General features: G+C 36.1%; 1 protein-coding gene across 2 annotated transcripts in view; it reads right to left on the bottom strand.

Moving 5' to 3' along the window:
- SEPTIN14 (septin 14) overlaps positions 1-18,891 on the bottom strand; it is an 87,803-nt gene that overhangs the window by 45,753 nt on the left and 23,159 nt on the right. Inside the window, exons 5-6 of one of the 2 annotated variants that reach the window (XM_045460853.1) lie at positions 11,814-12,000; positions 9,230-9,391 (exon numbers count right to left, since the gene is read on the bottom strand). In XM_045460853.1, coding sequence (XP_045316809.1) covers positions 9,230-9,391; positions 11,814-12,000 — 349 coding nt within the window. The remainder of the gene's footprint in view (positions 1-9,229; positions 9,392-11,813; positions 12,001-18,891) is intronic. The other variant, XM_045460854.1, reaches the window with a different exon arrangement.

The raw sequence follows: 18,891 nt of genomic DNA, 5'->3' as shown, positions 1-18,891 counted from the left end.
CTTTAATATTTTTACTATGTGTTTTACTTTTCTGTAATTTTTTTCAAATTCTATTTTTCTTCCATCATTTTATATTAGTCTACTTCAGGGTATTCACTTTTTCTAATTTTCAAACGATTTCCTTTTTTTCTTTTTCTTTTTTTTTTCTTTTTCATTTCGTTTCTTTTTCTTGAATACAGAAAGAGAAAAAATTCATTTTTATTTTCAATTTTTATTAAAAATATTTTTCTTTAATTTTTTCTATATTCTTTACTTTTGCGTACATTTTTTCAAATTCTATTTTACTCCATTTCATTTTAGTCTACTTCAGTGTATTCATTTTTTCAAATTTTCAAATGATTTCTTTTTTTTTTCTTTTCTCCCTTTTTCTCTAATCTATCAAGCCACGTTCAACATCCAGACCAAAATACACCTAGGATCTAGCATCATTTATTCAATTTTTGTGTGTGTGTGTTTCTAATTTTTTAATTTTAATATTTTTTAATTTTAATATTTTCACCTCATTAATTCCTTTTCTCCCTTCAAAGTGACAAAACAAAGGAATTCACCCCAAAAGAAAGAGCAGGAAGAAACGACAGCCAGGGACTTTACCAACACAGATACAAGCAAGATGTATCAAGCAGAATTTAGAATCATGATAATAAGAATACTAGCTGGAGTTGAAAATAGATTAGAATCCCTTTCTGTGGAGATAAAAGAAGTAAAAACTAGTCAGGATGAAATAAAAAGTGCTTCAACTGAGCTGCAATCATGGATGGATGCCCCGGCAGCAAGGATGGATGAGGCAGAACAGAGAATCAGTGATATAGAGGACAAACTTATAGATAATAATGAAGCAGAAAAAAAGAGGGAGATTAGGGCAAAAGAGCACGATTTAAGAATTAGAGAAATCAGTGACTCATTAAAAGGGAACAACAACAGAATCATAGGGGTCCCAGAAGAGGAAGAGAGAGAAATAGAGGTAGAAGGGTCATGTGAACAAATCATAGTGTAAAACTTTCCTAACCTGAGGAAAGACACAGACATCAAAATCCAGGAAGCACAGAAGACTCCCATTAGATTCAACAAAAACTGACCATCAACAAGGCATGTCGTAGTCAAATTCACAAAATACTCAGGCAAGGAATCATAAAACCAGCAAGGGTAAAAAAAGTCCTTAACCTACAAGGGAAGACAGATTAGGTTTGCAGCAGACCTATCCACAGAAACTTGGCAGGCCAGAAAAGAGTGGCAGGATATATTCAGTGTGCTGAATCAGAAAAATATGCAGCCAAAAATTCTTTATCTAGCAAGGCTGTCATTAAAAATAGAAGGAGAGATAAAAAGTTTCCCAGGCAAAAAAAATTAAAGGAGTTTGTGACCACTAAACCAGCCCTGCAAGAAATTTAAGGGGGGACTCTCTGAGGGGAGAAAAGATAAATAAATAAATAAATAAATAAATAAATGCCAAAAGCAACAAAGATTAGAAAGGACCAGAGAACACCACCAGAAACTCCAACTCTACAAGCAACATAATGGAAATAAATTCATATCTTTCAGTACTCACTCTAAACATCAATGGACTCAATGCTCCAGTCAAAAGACTGGAGTAACAGAATAGGGTAACAGAATGGATAAGAAAACAAGATCCATCAATATACTGTTTACAAGAGACCCACTTTAGACCTACAGACACCTTCAGATTGAAAGTAAGGGGATGGAGAACCATCTGTCATGCTAATGGTCAACAAAAGAAAGCCCAAGTAGCCATGCTTATATCAGACAATCTAGACTTTAAAATAAAGACTGTATCAAGAGATGCAGAAGGGCATTATATCATAAATAAGGGGTCTATCCACCAAGAAGGCCTATCAATTGTAAACATTTATTTGTCAAATGTGGGAGCAACCAAATATATAAATAAATTAATCACAAACATAAAGAAACTCATTGATAATAATACCATAATAGTAGGGGCTTCAACAACCCACTATCAGCAATGGACAGATCATCTAATCATAAAATCAACAAGGAAACAATGGCTTTGAATGCCACACTGGACCAAATGGACTTAACAGATGTATTCAGAACATTTCATCCCAAAGCAGCAGAATATACATTCTTCTCCAGTGCACATGGAACATTCTCCAGAATAGACCACATACTGGGACAAAAATCAGCCCTCAGCAAGTACAAAAAGATTGAGATCATACTGTGCATATTTCCAGACCACAATGCTATGAAACTCGAAATCAACCACAAGAAAAAATTTGGAAAGGTAACAAATACTTGGAAACTGAAGAACATCTTACTAAAGAATGAATGGGCTAACCAAGAAGTTAAAGAGGAAATTAAAAAGTATATGGAAACCAATGAAAATGATAACACCACAACCCAAAACCTCTGGGAAGCAGCAAAGTCAGTATTAAAAGGAAAGTATATAGCACTCCAGGCCTTCCTAAACAAGGAAGAAAGGTCTCAGATACACAACCTAACCTTATTACTCAAAAAACTGGAAAAAGAACAGCAAATAAAAGCCTAAACCAGCAGAAGACAGGAAACTATAAAGATTAGAGCAGAAATTAATGCTATCAAAACAAAAACGGTAGAACAGATCAATGAAACCAGAAGCTGGTTCTTTGAAAGAATTAACAAAATTGATCAACCACTAGCCAGTTTGATCAAAAACAAAAAGGAAAGGACCCAAATAAATAAAATCAAGAATGAAAAAGGAGAGATCACAACCAAAACAACAGAAATAAAAACAATAATAAGAGAATATTATGAGCAATTATATGCCAATAAAATGGGCAATATAGAAGAAATGGACAAATTCATAGAAACATATACACTACCTAAACTGACAGAGGAAGTAGAAAATTTGAACAGACCCATAACCAGTAAGGAAATCAAATTAGTAATCAAAAATCTTCCAAAAATCAAGAGTCCAGGGCCAGATGGCTTTCCAGGGGAGTTCTACCAAACATTTAAGGAAGAGTTAGCACCTATTTTCTTGAAGCTGTTCCAGAAAATAGAAATGGAAGGAAAACTTCCAAACTCATTCTATGAAGCAAGCATTACCTTGATTCCAATACCAGACAGAGACCCCACTAAAAAGGAGAACTATAGACCAATTTCCCTGATGAACATGGATGCAAAAATCCTCAACAAGAGGAGCCAACTGGATCCAAAAATACATTTAAAAAAGTATTCACCACGACTAAGTGGGATTTATACCTGGGATGCAGGGATGGTTCAATATCCTCAAAACAATTAACGTGATTCATCACATCAATAAAGAAAGGACAAGACCAACAGAATCCTCTCAATAGATGCATAGAAAGCATTTGACAAAATACAGCATCCTTTCTTGATAAAAACCCTCAAGAAAGTAGGACTAGAAGGATCGTACCTCAAGACTATTAAAGCCATATATGAGGGAACCAACGCTAATATCATCCTCAATGGGGAAAACTGAGAGCTTTTCCCTTAAGGTCAGGAACAAGACAGGGATGTCCACTCTCGCCACTGTTATTCAACATAGTATTTGAGGTCTTACCTCTGCAATCAGACAACACAAAGAAATAAAAGGCATCCAAATTGACCAGTAGGAGGTCAAACTTTCACTCTTCGCAGATGACATGATATTCTATATGGAAAACCCAAAAGATTCCACCAAAAAATTTCTAGAACTGATTCATGAATTCAGCAAAGTTGCAGGATATAAAATCAATGCACAGAAATCAGTTGCATTCCTATACACCACAATGAAGCGACAGAAAGAGAAATCAAGGAATCGATCCCATTTACAGTTGCACAAAAAAACCATAAAATACCTTGGAATAAATCTAACCAAAGAGGTGAAAAATCTATACACTGAAAATTATAGAAAGCTTATGAAAGAAAATGAAGAAGACACAAAAAAATGGAAAAAGATTCCATGCTCCTGGATAGGAAGAACAAATATAGTTAAAATGTCAATACTACATATTCAATGCAATCTACATATTGAGTGAAATCCCTATCAAAGTAACACCAGCATTCTTCACAGAGCTAGAACAAATAATCCTAAAATTTGTATGGAACCAGAAAAGGCCCTGAATAGCCAAAGCAATCTTGAAAAAGAAAACCAAAGCAGGAGGCATCACAATCCTGGACTTCAAGCCATACTACAAAGCTGTAATCATCAAGACAGTATGGTACTGGCATGAGAACAGACACTCAGACCAATGGAATGGAATAGAGAACCCAGAAATGGACCCACAAACGTATGGCCAACTAATCTTTAACAAAGCAGGAAGGAATATCCAATGGAATAAAGACAGTCTCTTCAGCAAGTGGTGCTGAGAAAATTGGACAGCGGCATACAGAATAATGAACCTGGACCACCTTCTCACACTACACACAAAAATAAACTCAAAATGGATGAAAGACCTCAATGTAAGACTGGAAGCCATCAAAATCCTCGAGGAGAAAGCAGGCAAAAACCTCTTTGACCTTGGCCATAGCAACTTCTTAGTCAATACATCTCCAGAGGCAAGGGAAACAAAAGCAAAAATGAACTACTGGGACCTCATGAAAATAAAAAGCTTCTGCACAGCAAAGGAAACAATCCGCAAAACTAAAAGGCAACCGACAGAATGGGAGAAGATATTTGCAAACAATGTATCAGCTAAAGGGTTAGTATCCCAAATCTATAAAGAACTTCTCAAATTCAACACCCAAAAAACAAATGATCCAGTGAAGAAATGGGCAAAAGACATGAATAGTCAATTCTCCAAAGAAGACATCCAGATGGCCAACCAACACATAAGAAAATGCTCCACATCACTCATCATCAGGGAAATACAAATCAAAACCACAATGAGATACCACCTCATCTCACAATGAGATACCACCTGTCAGAATGGCTGACATTAACAACACAGGCAACAACAGATGTTGGCAAGGATGCGGAGAAAGAGGATCTCTTTTGCATTGTTGGTGGGAATGCAAGCTGGTGCAGCCACTCTGGAAAACAGTATGGAGGTTCCTCAAAAAACTGAAAAAAGAACTACCCTATGACCCAGCAATTGCACTACTAGGTATTTATCTAAGGGATACAGGTGTGCTGTTTCAAAGGAACACATGCATCCCCATGTTTATAGCAGCACTATCAACAATAGCGAAAGTATGCAAAGAGCCCAAATGTCCATCGATATATGAATGGATATAGAAGATGTGATACACACACACACACACACACACACATAATCGAGTATTACTTGGCAATCAAAAAGAATGAAATCTTGCCATTTGAAACTACATGGATGGAACTGGAGGGTATTATACCAAGAAAAATTAGTCAGAGAAAGACAAATATCTATAACTTCACTCATATGAGGACTTTAAGACACAGAACAGATGAACATAAGGGAAGGGAAACAAAAAGAGTATAAAAACAGGGAGGGGACAAAACATAAGAGACTCTTAAATATGGAAAACAAACAGAGGGTTGCTGGAGGGGGTATGGGCTAAATGGGTAAGGGGCACTAAGGAATATACTCCTGAAATCATTGTTGCACTATATGCTAACTAATTTGGATGTAAATTTAAAATAAAAATTTAATTATAAATAAATAGCACACACACACAAAAAGGAACGATAGTCTCTTCAGCAACTGGTGTTTGGAAAACTGAACAGCTATATGCAAAAGAATGATACTGGTCCACTTTCTTACACCATGCATAAAAATAAATTCAAAATGGACTAAAGATTTAAAAAAATGTTTTAAACATTTTTTTTGAGAGACAGAGACTGACGGAGCACAAGCAGCGGAGGAGCAGAGAAAGAGGGAGACACAGAATCCAAAGCTGGCTCCAGGCTCCGAGCTGTCAACACAGAGCCCAACATAGGGCTCGAACTCATGGACCATGAGATTATGACCTGAGCTGAAGTCAGCCATTTAACCAACCAAGCCACCCAGGTGCCCGAAAATGGACTAAAGATTTAAATGTGAGACCTGAAACCATAAAACAAGAAGGCAGCATAGACAATAATTTCTCTGACATAGGCCATAGCAACATTTGTCTAGATATGTCCTCTGAAGCAAGGGAAATAAAAGCAAAAATAATCTAGTAGGACTACCTCATAATAAAGACTTTCTGCAGGGACACCTGGATGGCTTAGTCGATTAAGCTATTGACTTTGGCTCAGGTCATGATCTTGCAGTCTGTGAGTTTGAGCCCTGCATGGGGCTCTACCCTGACAACTCAACCCTGGAGCCTGCTTCAGATTATGTGTCTCCCTCTATCTGCCCTTCCCCTGCTCGTTTCCTCTCTCTCTCTCTCAAAAATAAACATTAAAAACAAGTTTTTAATAAAATAAAAATTAAAAAATAAAAAGCTTCTGTACAGGAAAGAAAACAATAAAACTAAAAGCCAAGTTACAGAATTGGAGAAGATATTTGCAAATGACATATCTGCTAAAGGTTTAGTATCCAAATTATATGAAGGACTTATAAAACTCAACACCCAAGAAAACAAATAATCTAATTAAAAATGGACAGAATATATGAACAGACATTTCTCCAAAGAAAACACTCAGATAGCCAACAGACACATGAAAAGATGCTCAACATCATTCATCAGGGAAGTGCAAATCGAAACTACAATGGTATATTATCTCACACCTGTCAGAAACAAGTGTTGGCAAGTATGTGGAAAAAAAAGAATACTTGTGCACTGTTTGGTGAGAATGCAGTGATTCAGCCACGGTGGAAAATGGTATGGAGGTTCCTCAAAAAGTTAATCACACTTATCAGTAATCACACTGCAAGGTATTTACTCAAGGAATACTAAAATACTAATTCAAAGAGATATATGCACCCCAATGTTTATAGCAGCATTGTTTATAATAGTCAAGATTTGAAAGAAGCCCAAGTGTCCATCGATTGATGAATAAAGAGCAAGTGATAGATATGTAGACAATAGATGGATGATAGGTAAATGATAGAGATATACATATATACATATATACATATATACAATGGAATATTTTCAGGCATAAAAAAGAATGAAATCTTGCCATTTGCAATAACATGGATGGAGCTAGAGAGTATAATGAGAAGTGAAATAAATCAGAGAAAGACAAATACCATATGATTTCATTAATGTGAAACTTAAGAAACAAAACAAATGAGCAAAGGGAAAAAAGAGGGAGGAAGAAACCAAGAAGGAGACTCTTAATTATAGAGAACAAACTGATGGTTACCAGAGGAGAGTTGGGTAGTGGATGGGTTAAATAGGCGATGGGGATGAAGGAGTACACTTGTCCTGATGAGCTCTGGGTGATGAATGGAGTTGTTGAATCACTATATTGTACACCTGAAGCTAATAGAACACTATATGTTAAATATGCTGAAATTAAAATAAAAACAATAAAAATAATAATAAAATACAATAAAAATACTAAAAAAATTGTGTGAGGTAGCCAAAGCAATGACTAGATGGAAATTTATAGCCATAAATCCCTATAAAGAAAGAAGATAGATGTCAAATCCACAAATTAACCATTCATTTTAAGACAGTTACAAAAGAAGAGCTAAACCTAAAGCAGACAGAAGGAAGGAAATAATACTGGTTACATTGGGAATTAATGACATAAGGAATAATAAGATATAGGAAAATCAAAGAAATTTAAAATGGGTTCTTTGGGGAAAAAACAACAAAATTGACCAAACTTTAGCTCTATCAACCAAGGTAAAAAAGGAGATTCAAATTATTAGAATCAGAAATTAAAGAGACACATTACTACCAACATTTCAGAAATAAAAATAATTATAAATGAATATTATGAACAACAGAACACCAACAAATTAGACAACTAAATAGAATGGAAATGTACATATTTCTCCACTGAAAGTATACAGATACCAAAAGCACAATAAAAGATGCTTAACATACATAATCATTAGGAAAATTCAAATAAAAACTACAATGAGATGCCACTTCATATCCATTAAGATTAGCTATTTAAAAAAATAGAAAATAACAAGCATTGGTTAGGATGTAGAGAAACTGGAATCCTTGCACACTATAGTTGATAATGAAAAATAGTGCAGACACTATGAAAACAGTATGACAGTTCTTCAAAAAAAACTAAACATATAATTACCATAAAATCTAACAATTCCACTTCTTGGAATTATTCAAAGTAATTCAAAGAGTTATTTGTACATCCATTAAAGGACAAATATTATATAATTGTGTTTTCAGGAAGTACCTTGAGTAGTCAAATTTATAGACAGAAAGTACAATGGTGGTTTCCAGGGGCTAAAGGGAGGGGTAATGTGGAGTTACTGTTTCTTAGATACAGGGCTTCAGTTTTACAAGATGAAAAGGGTTCTGTAAATAGATAATGGTGATGGGAGCACAAAAATGTGAATGTATAATACAACTCCACTGTACAGTGTAGAATATTTAAGATGGTAATTTTCATGCTATGTGTATTTTACCATAATTTTTAAACTCTTAGAAGAAGGTAAATATTTATTACCTTGGATTTTGCAAAATATTCTTAGATATGACACCAAAGATACAAGTAACAATAACAAAAATACATAAATTGGACTTCATCAAAATTAAACCTTTTGTGTTTCAAATGATAGCAAAAAGAAAGTGAGGAAGTGACCAACAGCTTGGAAGAAAGTACTTGCAAACCATATTTCTCATAAGGAACTTGTATCCAGAATATATAAAAAAACTTACAATTCAATGATAAAAAAGACAAAACCTCAATTAAAAAATGGATGTTTTTTCCATTTTCCAATCCTTGTAAAAAGGATATAAGCAAACATTTCTCATGGGAAGACATACTAATAGCCAATATGTACACGAAGAGACCAAATATTATTAAATTTATTCATATGCTAATTCCATAACAAAAAAATCTACATAGAGAGTTGATTAGTAGTTGCTTAGCATTGGTGGCGAGGTCTGACAGGTGGGAGAAGAGAAGAAGTGAAGGGAAGGGAAGGGAAGGGAAGGGAAAAGAAGGGAAAGGAAGGAAAGAGGGAGGAGAGGGGAAGGGAAGACGGGAGGGGAAGGGAAGACAAGGCAAGGTTTCCCACAATAAATTTTGGGGGAAAATACCTTATTTAAAGTCTCTTTGTCAGATACGAGTGACAATTTATTACTAATATTGTTACTTATAAATTATATTTTTATTCCCACACAAAATAGAAATGATATTCAATAGTTAGAAGCTTACATTCATTGAGGAATTCACCTGAGCAGTAGTTTCATCATCTGTTGGGAACTGATATATCTGGATGCCATTACTAACCAATTCACTCACTATTTTACACTTGAATTTCTGTAAGTCGTTTTTAGAAATTGTATCTGCTTTGGCAATCAATGGTATAATGTTCACCTGTAAATAAAGAAGCAAATAAAATCTCACCATTGAGGATTTGTTGTTAATCCTGGAATTTTTACAGTCAAAACCTCACTCAGACAATAAATTTTTACAACTAGATAATCAGTGGCTACCCTACCTTCATCACAAAATTGCTTCCCAAAATCATCAGTACTTTTGAAGATGAATCTTTTCTCAGAATTCAGGTTTAAAAGTTTCAAACTTTTTTTCTCAAACTTTCTTATACTTTCAACACATTTGGAGTTAGTAAAATGTAAGTGGTATAATGAAATAGTCTATTTAACTCATTATCGATTTGATTTCTTATTAAACTGAGTGCTAAACGACAGAAGAGACCTTTCATCAAAACTATATATGAGATTTATTTTGTCCATCTACCTGTCATTCATTTGCATCACCTTCTTCATAAATTCATCTTAATCAATGTCCCATTTTCACAGATCCTTGATCTACCTACATGTCTTTGCAGATATATTTGCTTCTGTTTTCCAAAAACCACGTAAAAATAATAGACTTTTTTTGTTACCATACTCTAAAGGCTGAATGTATGTATACATTTGTGTAATAATCTTGCTCACAAAACTCTTCATTCATATTTTGTAAAAAGGCACTATTTCCATATTGCATATTTGAGGTTGAAATTTTATTCATAAACTTTTCTTCATAGTTCTACAACATGATCCCTCCTGTCTCCATGCATTTATATCTTAATAATTAAACTTTGCAGAAAGTAAAAATATGCAAAATTCTAAAATATGTTTTATTACTGTTAAACTAAGATATTTTATTAAACATAGCTACATAATGTCAAGGCTTGTGATATAGTGTGAATGCATAAGAATCAGTTCTATGTATTTTGCTTTTGTTTTAGATTCTTCAAAATACATTTTAAAAAATCCTTGTACAAACCTAGGGCTTCAATATAACATTGATGTTCAAATTTTTATCTAGCTTTCGAAACTTAAATAATAGTTTCCACGGTAAAAAAAAACAGACAACTACTAAGATAGATTCAAGTCTAACATAAATATCTTGGATTATACTGCTGAGAAAGCTATCCTCTAATGATAGTAAATCCTTAACACATAACAGGTGGAAATTTTCCATGTTAATTTGTTAGGTGTTCAGATTTGAGGAATGAAAGTCACTTATTGCAGAAGGGAACTGAGCAACCTAGAAGACAACAGACACATAGGCATGGTTACCCACCCCTTTATGTAATGTCCTTGCGGAAAAAAAATAGCAATTTTCTATATCTGGAAATTCTTTGATGATAACAGCTACCCATAAGATTAAAAATAAAACTTTGTGCCTCAGGCTATTGAATACACTAATAATAAAGAAATTAGGTCATCTCCTGATTTTAAGTAAAAATCTAACTTCTTTCAACAACTTGGTGACATATATGATTAGGTACAAAATTTCTTTCCAGTTTGAACAATATATAGCAAAAGTCAGGCCTTCTTTGATAAAAAGAAACCAAATTTTAAAAGTTCTTCTCTCTTCAACTTCATAAAGTACAGAAAAGAATCTCATGAAATAGAAGTTTCTTTCATATGTATATTTACCTTCTATTGGAAAAAATATACATGAACATATTGCATTCTGAATCCCTCTGATAGGATCACTAGCCAGGATCATAAAAACTTCATGTTTCACACAATCAATGGTGTCAAGTAAATGTTAATGGGATTGTTTTATAGTACAATAGAATAAATTCAAATTTACAAATACAGGCAAATTACCACAATCTGTATGATCTTTAATCACAAGAAAAAACCTGTAAGTTTTTAAAAAATATTTTTTAACCTGTATCTTATTTTCCTAACACATACTTAATTAAGTTTATCTGTAAAGCAAACTAAGGTTGAAATTTATCAAATGCTATTATGGGCTGGATGTATCATTCCTCCCTTAATGCATATGTTGAGGTCCTAACACCCAATATCTCAGAACAAGACTGTATTTGGAGAATCTTGAAAGAGGTGATTAAGTTAAAATAAAGCCATTAGAATAGGGGCTAATACAATGTAACTGGTATCCTTAAAAGAAGAGGAAACATAGACATACAACAAAAAGACATCAGATACGTGCACAGAGTACAGATCATGTGAAGATACATTGGGAAGGTGATGGTCTACCACTCAATAAAAAAGGTTTCAGAAGAAAACAATGTTGGCAGCATCTTCATCATGGACTTCTACTTTCCATTACTGTGAGAAAATTAACTTCTGTTGTTTAAACTACTACGTTTGTGGCATGTTGTAATGCTATCCCTTTTAACATATTAAACATATTGTAAATATATTAAACATATTAAAAAATAATAAATTCTTGTATGCAAATACCTTCAAATTATATATTATCATAAAATAATTATCAAATCCTGACAGGTTAATGGATTTACCTAACACACCTTATTGTCAATGTTCTTCATAGTTAATAGATCAATGGACTTCAAAGAATGTCCTGTAGGTGAAATGAAGTAAAGGCACACATGTATACGGGAATCATGGTAGTCAATGAAGGAACGTTTAATTTTCAATTCTTCTTGAAGATAGGCCTCAAATTGAGCATCTACATATTCAACTATAGGTTGGTAGCTGGGGAAAAAAAGGTTATTTCAACATATTAGCATAAAAGATTAATAACATCTATAGTCTGTCTTTTCACCACTTAATAAATAGCTAATATGGGGGAGCTTGGGAAGATGACATAGTAGGAGGACCCTGAGCTCACTACATCCCATGTTTATAAATAGATATCATCTACATCCAAGTCAATAAACCAGAGAGTGATCCAAAGATTGGCAGAAGAAACTCCACAACTAAATACAGAGAAGAGGCTGCATCTGAAAGGTTAGGCAGGCCAGAATGATGGAGGGAGACTTCCCACAGGAGGAAGGGAGCTGCATATGCAGAAGGGTAGAGAAATAGGCCCTTGCACCAGGGAGTTCACACAGGGAAGACAAATCCCCATAAAGTTCGGTTTTAAAAACCAGAGGGGTTGAATTCTTGAGTTTGGGTAACCAGTGGAACTTGGAACCTGGACCTTTAACTGCTGGCTGGCTCAGCACTGCACGAGACCAGAGGGCTAGTGATAGCTGTGTCGTTGCCTTTAAAGAGACAGCAGCTTGTGCATAGAAGCACCATAAAAAATGGCAATTTATACACCACGGGCAAACAGGAGACACAGCTGTTTATACTTATTCAGAGCATGTTAGGGGACTTCACCAAAGACAAAGGAGATGGCAGGTGCCACTTGCCTTCCCCAGCCGCCAACATAAACATAGGGCCATCTGCAGGAGGCCAGGCTGCACAGACACTAGCTAAATAACTTGCTAGCAATGTGCCATGCCCACAAATTCTCCTGAGGACACTCACACTCCAAGCCTGCTAGCCTCAGCCCTGGGCCCAGGGAAAATTTTGTCAAGCTGCATACAAGCCCCACCCAGCTACTGGGTGCACATCCACCATGGCACACCTGACCAAGCTATGCCCAAATATCACCATATGCTGTGCCCAGTCTCACACAACTTCCCACCCTAATGCCCAGCCCCCCAACGCCCCAGCACTTTGAGGGATCCAGCATAGGACTAGTGGCACCAGGCAAATTTGCTAAAACTGCCGCCCCACCCCCACGTTCCCCAGCAGGCAGAACCCTTAAGAGCTGCCCTGTCTCGGTCCCACTAATGCCACAGAGAATAAATACAGTCCACAATAGGCAGAGAGTCAGTGCAGATGACTGAACTGAAAGGAAGAGTGGTTCAGACACAAAAGCAGGATGTAAGCAACACACAAAGGATAATTCTCCTGAAGTACCAGGTTCTGGTGTATAGGAGACACTTCACAGCAAACCACTCCGGGACCTCTTCTTCATAAAGTCACTACTTTCAAGAGCAGAAGACATAACTGACATTCTTAACACACACAAACAGACACAGAGAGGCAGACAAAATCAGGAGACAAATAAATTTACCCAACTGAAAGAATAGGACAAGGCAACAGCAAAATCAAAGTGGGACAGATAAAAAGAACATGCCTGATAGAGAATTTAAAGTAATGATCATGAAGATTCACTGGAATTGAGAAAAGAGTGCAATACATGAGTAAAACTCTTAACAAAGATATAAGGAACAAAGAGAAGAAATAAAGGACACAATAAACTAAATAAGAAACATGCTTAATGGAATGAACAGCAGGATGAAAGAAGCAGAGGAACAAATTAGTGACCTAGAAGATAGAGTAATGGAAAGTAACCAAGCTGAACAAAAGAGAGAAAAAGAATTGTGCAAAAGGAGAATAGACTTAGGAAACTCAGTGACTCCACCAAACATAATAACATCCACACTATAGGAATCCCAAAAGCAGAAGAGACAAAGGGAGGCAGAAAATTTATTTGAAGAAATAATAGCTGAAAACTCCCCTAATGTGGGAAAAAAAATACACCTCTCCAGATCAAAGAGGCACGGAGAACTGTCATCAAAATCAACAAAACCAGACCAGAAGCAAAACCCATTGTAATTAAATTGGCAAAATACAATGATAAAGAACAAATTTAAAGAAGCAAGACAAAAGAAAACAGTAACTAACAAGAAAAAGTCCATAAGACTAGCAGGAAATTTTTCAGCAGAAACTTTACAAGCCAGAAGGGAGTGGCATGATACATTCAAAGTGCTGAATGGGTAAAATCCGCAGCCAAGAATGGATCATAAAAGGTGGAAAAGACAAGAAAGGGTCGGAAAAAAATCTCCAGACACAATGACAAGTAATAAAATGGCACTAAATACTTATCTATCAATAATTACTTGGAAAGTAAATGGATTAAATGCTCCAATCAAGAGACATAGAGTGTGAGAGTATATTTAAAAAAAAAAAAGACTCATCTATATGCTGCCTACAAGAGATTCATTTTATAGCTAAAGTCACGTGCAGACTGAAAATGAGGGGAGAAAGAAATATTTATCATGCAGATGGATGTCAAAAGAAAGTCAGAGTAGTAATACTTACATTGGACACACTAGACTTTAAAACATACTGTAACAAGACACAAGAAAGGGCACTATATAATCATAAAAGGTATAATCCAACAAGGAGATATAACAATTATAAATATTTATGCACCTGACATGGTAACACTCAAATATATATGTGTAATAAACATAAAGGAACTATTCAATAATAATACAAAAAACATAGTGGACTTTAACACTCCACTTACCAATGGACAGATCATGTAAACAGAAAATCAATAAGGAAACAATGGCTTTGAATGACACACTGGACCAGGTGGACTTCACAGATATATTCAGAACATGCCATTTTATAATATCAGAATACACATTCTTTTCAAGTGAACATGGAACATTCTCCAGAATAGGTCACATATTAGGTCAGAAATTGGGCCTCAACAAATACAAAAACATTGAAATCATACATTGCATCTTTTCTGACCACAACACCATAAAATGTGAAGTCAACCCAACAAAAATAAATCTGGAAAGAGCCCAAATACATGGAGGATAAACAAAATGCTACTAAATAATGAATGGATGAAACAGGAAATCAAAGAGTAAATAAAGAAATACATGGAAACAAATGAAAATGAAAACACCATGGTCCAAAATTTTGAGATGCAGCAAAAGCAGTATACTTTTCCTAAGAGGAAAGTATGGCAACATAAGGCTACCTTAAGAAGCAAGAAAAATCTCAAATAAACAACCAAACCTTACACCTAAAGGAGCTAGCCAAAGGACAACAAATGAATCCTAAAGCCAGAAGTAGGGAAATACTAAAGATTAGAACAAAAATAAATGATATACAAAGTAAAAAATTTTTAAACAGATCAATGAAACCAGGAGCTGGTTCATTGAAAAATTTAATAAAATAGATAACCCCCTAGCCAGACCTATCATAAAGAAAAGAGAAAGGACCCAAATAAAATCACAAATGAAAAGGAAGAAATAACAACCAACACCACATAAATACAATAATCAGAGAATACTATGAAACATTATATGCCAACAAATTGGACAACCTGGAAGAAATGTATAAGTTACTAGAAACATATAATCTACCACCACTGAAACAGGAAAGAATAGAAAATTTGAACAGACATATAACCAGCAAAGAAATTGCAACAGTAATCAGAAAACTCCCAACAAACTAAACTTCAGGGCCAAATGGCTTCCCAGGAGAATTCTACCCATCATTTAAAGAGTTAGTACCTATTCTTCTCGAACTATTCCAAAAATATAATAGAAAGGAAAACCTCCAAACTCATTCTCTGAGGCCAGCATTAGCCTGATGCCAAAATCAAATAAAGACTCCACTAAAGAAGAAAACTACAAGGGAGGGGCCAAGACAGCAGAACAGTATGGAAGGTTTTTTTTTTTGTGTCTCTAATCTCTTAAATGCAGCCAGATCAACACTAAACCCTCTTGCACACCTAGAAAACTGATTTGAGGATTAACACAATATGCACAACCTGAACCATAGAACTCAGCAGGTATGTGGCACAGAGAGGTGAACTGGGGGAGAGAAAAGCCACAGAGAGCAGGGAGCTGTTTTTGCTTGTGGAGAGATCAAAATGGGGGAAGGAGGAGAGTATGGGCAAAGCACACCTGGAAAGTAGCTGGAGAGAAAAAGGGAGAGTGGCAACAGCCACAAGGGACTGAACAAAAAAGGGAGAAAGGAGAAAATAGAGGGTTTAAATTCCATTAAGACTCTATAAACAGGGGGAGCCCAGAATCTGAAACTCTGCAGGTCGATACCTGGTGGTGCTCTGGGGGGAAAGACAAATCCCTAGGAGCAGAAAGAGAGGTCCAAGGGGTCCTTGGGCCACACAGGGAGAGGCAGTTCCCTGCTGGGAGGACATTTGCAGCAGTGCGGCCTCCACAAAGACAAAGGTCCCAGTGGACCCAAAGAATGGCCACATTTGCTGGTGTTGGAGCAAGGATATTAAGGGTGAAGTCTGGTGCCAGATGTGTTTTGTGATTTGCCATAATCCTTGAAACACTGTTGCTATATGATCACACGAACTTATTCTGGGGCGGGCTGGCACCTGGCCACAGTTGCTGGGCAGAGGCAGTGGCACAGTCTCATGAACATTCCTGGGGACAGACCAGCACCTGGCCATTGCTCAGCAAGACCCTCCCCCAGAGGGTGGGAGTGAGTCAAAGCTGCAGTCCCTCAGAAGCGAGGGGTTGGGAAACAGACCCATTGAGATAAAACTCAGGATGGAGGTGCCACCTGGCAGCCTGATGGCTTTGTCACAGACAGTGTAGAAGCAGGTGGTGGATGGAAGCCAGAGACAAAGGAGACGTGCTTGATTGCAGGTTGGGGAGAGCACAGAGTTCTGATAAGAGACACTGGGTAGCTGGGTGACTCCATTTTCACCCTCCGGCATATTCACATACACACCCACAAGTGCCACAACAATCCACCCCAGTAAGCTAAGCAACGTCATTTAGTGGAGAACGGAGCCATTACATTAAGCCCTGTACAACTGGGCCAACTGCCCTCTTGAGGAACAGAAGTCTCTCCACCTGCTTAGTTTACAGACTATAAAGTGCTTCATAGTTTGACCTCTAGGGGAAACCGGATGTAATTTCAATTGTACTTGATTCTGTTCACTGGTCCATCTATTCAATTTCTTTTTCTTTTTCTTTTCTTTCTTATTCTTGTATATAGAAAGAGACACTATTTTTATTTTCCATATTTTTAAAAAGATTTTTAATTTTTTCCTACTATATTTTTTTACCTTTTTGTAAATTTTTTAAATTCTATTTACTTCCATCATTTCATTTTATTTATTTCATTGTATCCATTTTTTCAAAATTTCAACCTATTTCCTTTTTTTGTCCTCTTTTTTCTTTTCTTTTTTCCCCCTTTTTTCTCTGATCTATCAAGTATTTTTCAACAAGACCAAAACATACCTAGGATCTATCATCCTTTATTTGATTTCTTTGTGTTGTTTTTAATTTCTTAATTTTAATTTTAATTTTTTAAATTTATTAATTCCTTTTTTCCCTCAAAATGATGAAAGGAAGAAATTTACCCCAAAAGAAAGAACAGGAATAAATGACAGCCAGGGACTTCATCAACACACATACAAGCAAGATGTCTGAAACAAAGTTTAGAATCACGATAATAAGAATACTATCTGGGGTTGAAAACAGACTAGAATCCCTTTCTGTGGAAAAAAAAAGAAGTAAAATCTAGTCAGGATGAAAATAAAATTATACTGCTATAACTGAGCTGTAATCTCGAATGGACACCACAGTGGCAAGGATGGATGAAACAAAGGAGCGAATCAGCAATACAGAGGACAAACTTATGGAGAATACTGAAACAGAAAAAAAGAGGGAGACTAATGCAAATGAGAATGAAATAAGAATTAGAGAACACAGTGGCTCATTAAAAATGAATAACATCAGACTCATAAGGGCTCCAGAAGATGAAGAGAGAGAAATAGGGGTAGAAGGTTTACATGAGCAAATCATAGCAGAAAACTTTTTAACTTGGGGAAAGACATACACATGAAAATCCAGGAAGCACAGAGAACTCCCATTAGATTCAACAAAAACTGACCATCAACAAGGCATGTCATAGTCAAATTCACAAAATACTCAGGCAAGGAGAGAATCATGAAAGCAGCAAGGGAAAAAAAGTCCTTAACCTACAAGGGAAGACAGATCAGGTTTGCAGCAGACCTATCCACAGAAACTTGGCAGGCCAGAAAGGAGTGGCAGGATATATTCAATGTGCTGAATCAGAAAATTGTGCAGCCAAGAATTCTTTATCCAGCAAGGCTGTCATTCAAAATAGAAGGAGAGATAAAAATTTTCCCAGACAAACAAAAATTAAAGGAGTTTGTGACCATTAAACCAGCCTGGCCAGAAATTTTAAGGGGGACTCTCTGAGGGGAGAAAAAAATGAAAAAAAAATTACCAAAAGCAGCAAATACTAGAAAGGACCAGAGAATACCACCAGGAACATCAACTCTACAGGCAACATAATGGTATAAATTCATATCTTTCAGTACTCACTCTAAACGTCAATGGACTCAATGCTCCAATCAAAAGACATAGGGTAACAGAATGGATAAGAAAACAATATCCATCTATATGCTGTTTCCAAGATACCCACGTTAGACCTAAAAACAGCTTCAGATTGAAAATAAGGGGATGGAGGACCATCTGTCATGCTAATGGTCAACAAAAGAAATCTGGAGTGGCCATACTTATATCAGGCGATCTAGATTTTAAAATAAAGACTGTAACCTGAGGGGCGCCTAGGTGGCTCAGTCGGTTAAGCGTCCGCCTTCAGCTCGGGTCATGATCTCGTGCGGTCCGTGAGTTCGAGCCCCGCGTCGGGCTCTGGGGTGATGGCTCAGAGCCTGGAGCCTGTTTCAGATTCTGTGTCTCCCTCTCTCTCTTCCCCTCCCCTGTTCATGCTCTGTCTCTCTCTGTCTCAAAAATAAATAAACGTTTA

The sequence above is a fragment of the Leopardus geoffroyi genome, chromosome E3 (genome assembly GCF_018350155.1).
Source record: "Leopardus geoffroyi isolate Oge1 chromosome E3, O.geoffroyi_Oge1_pat1.0, whole genome shotgun sequence".
NCBI lineage: Eukaryota > Metazoa > Chordata > Mammalia > Carnivora > Felidae > Leopardus > Leopardus geoffroyi.
This window is presented reverse-complemented; position numbering and strand designations above follow the sequence as displayed.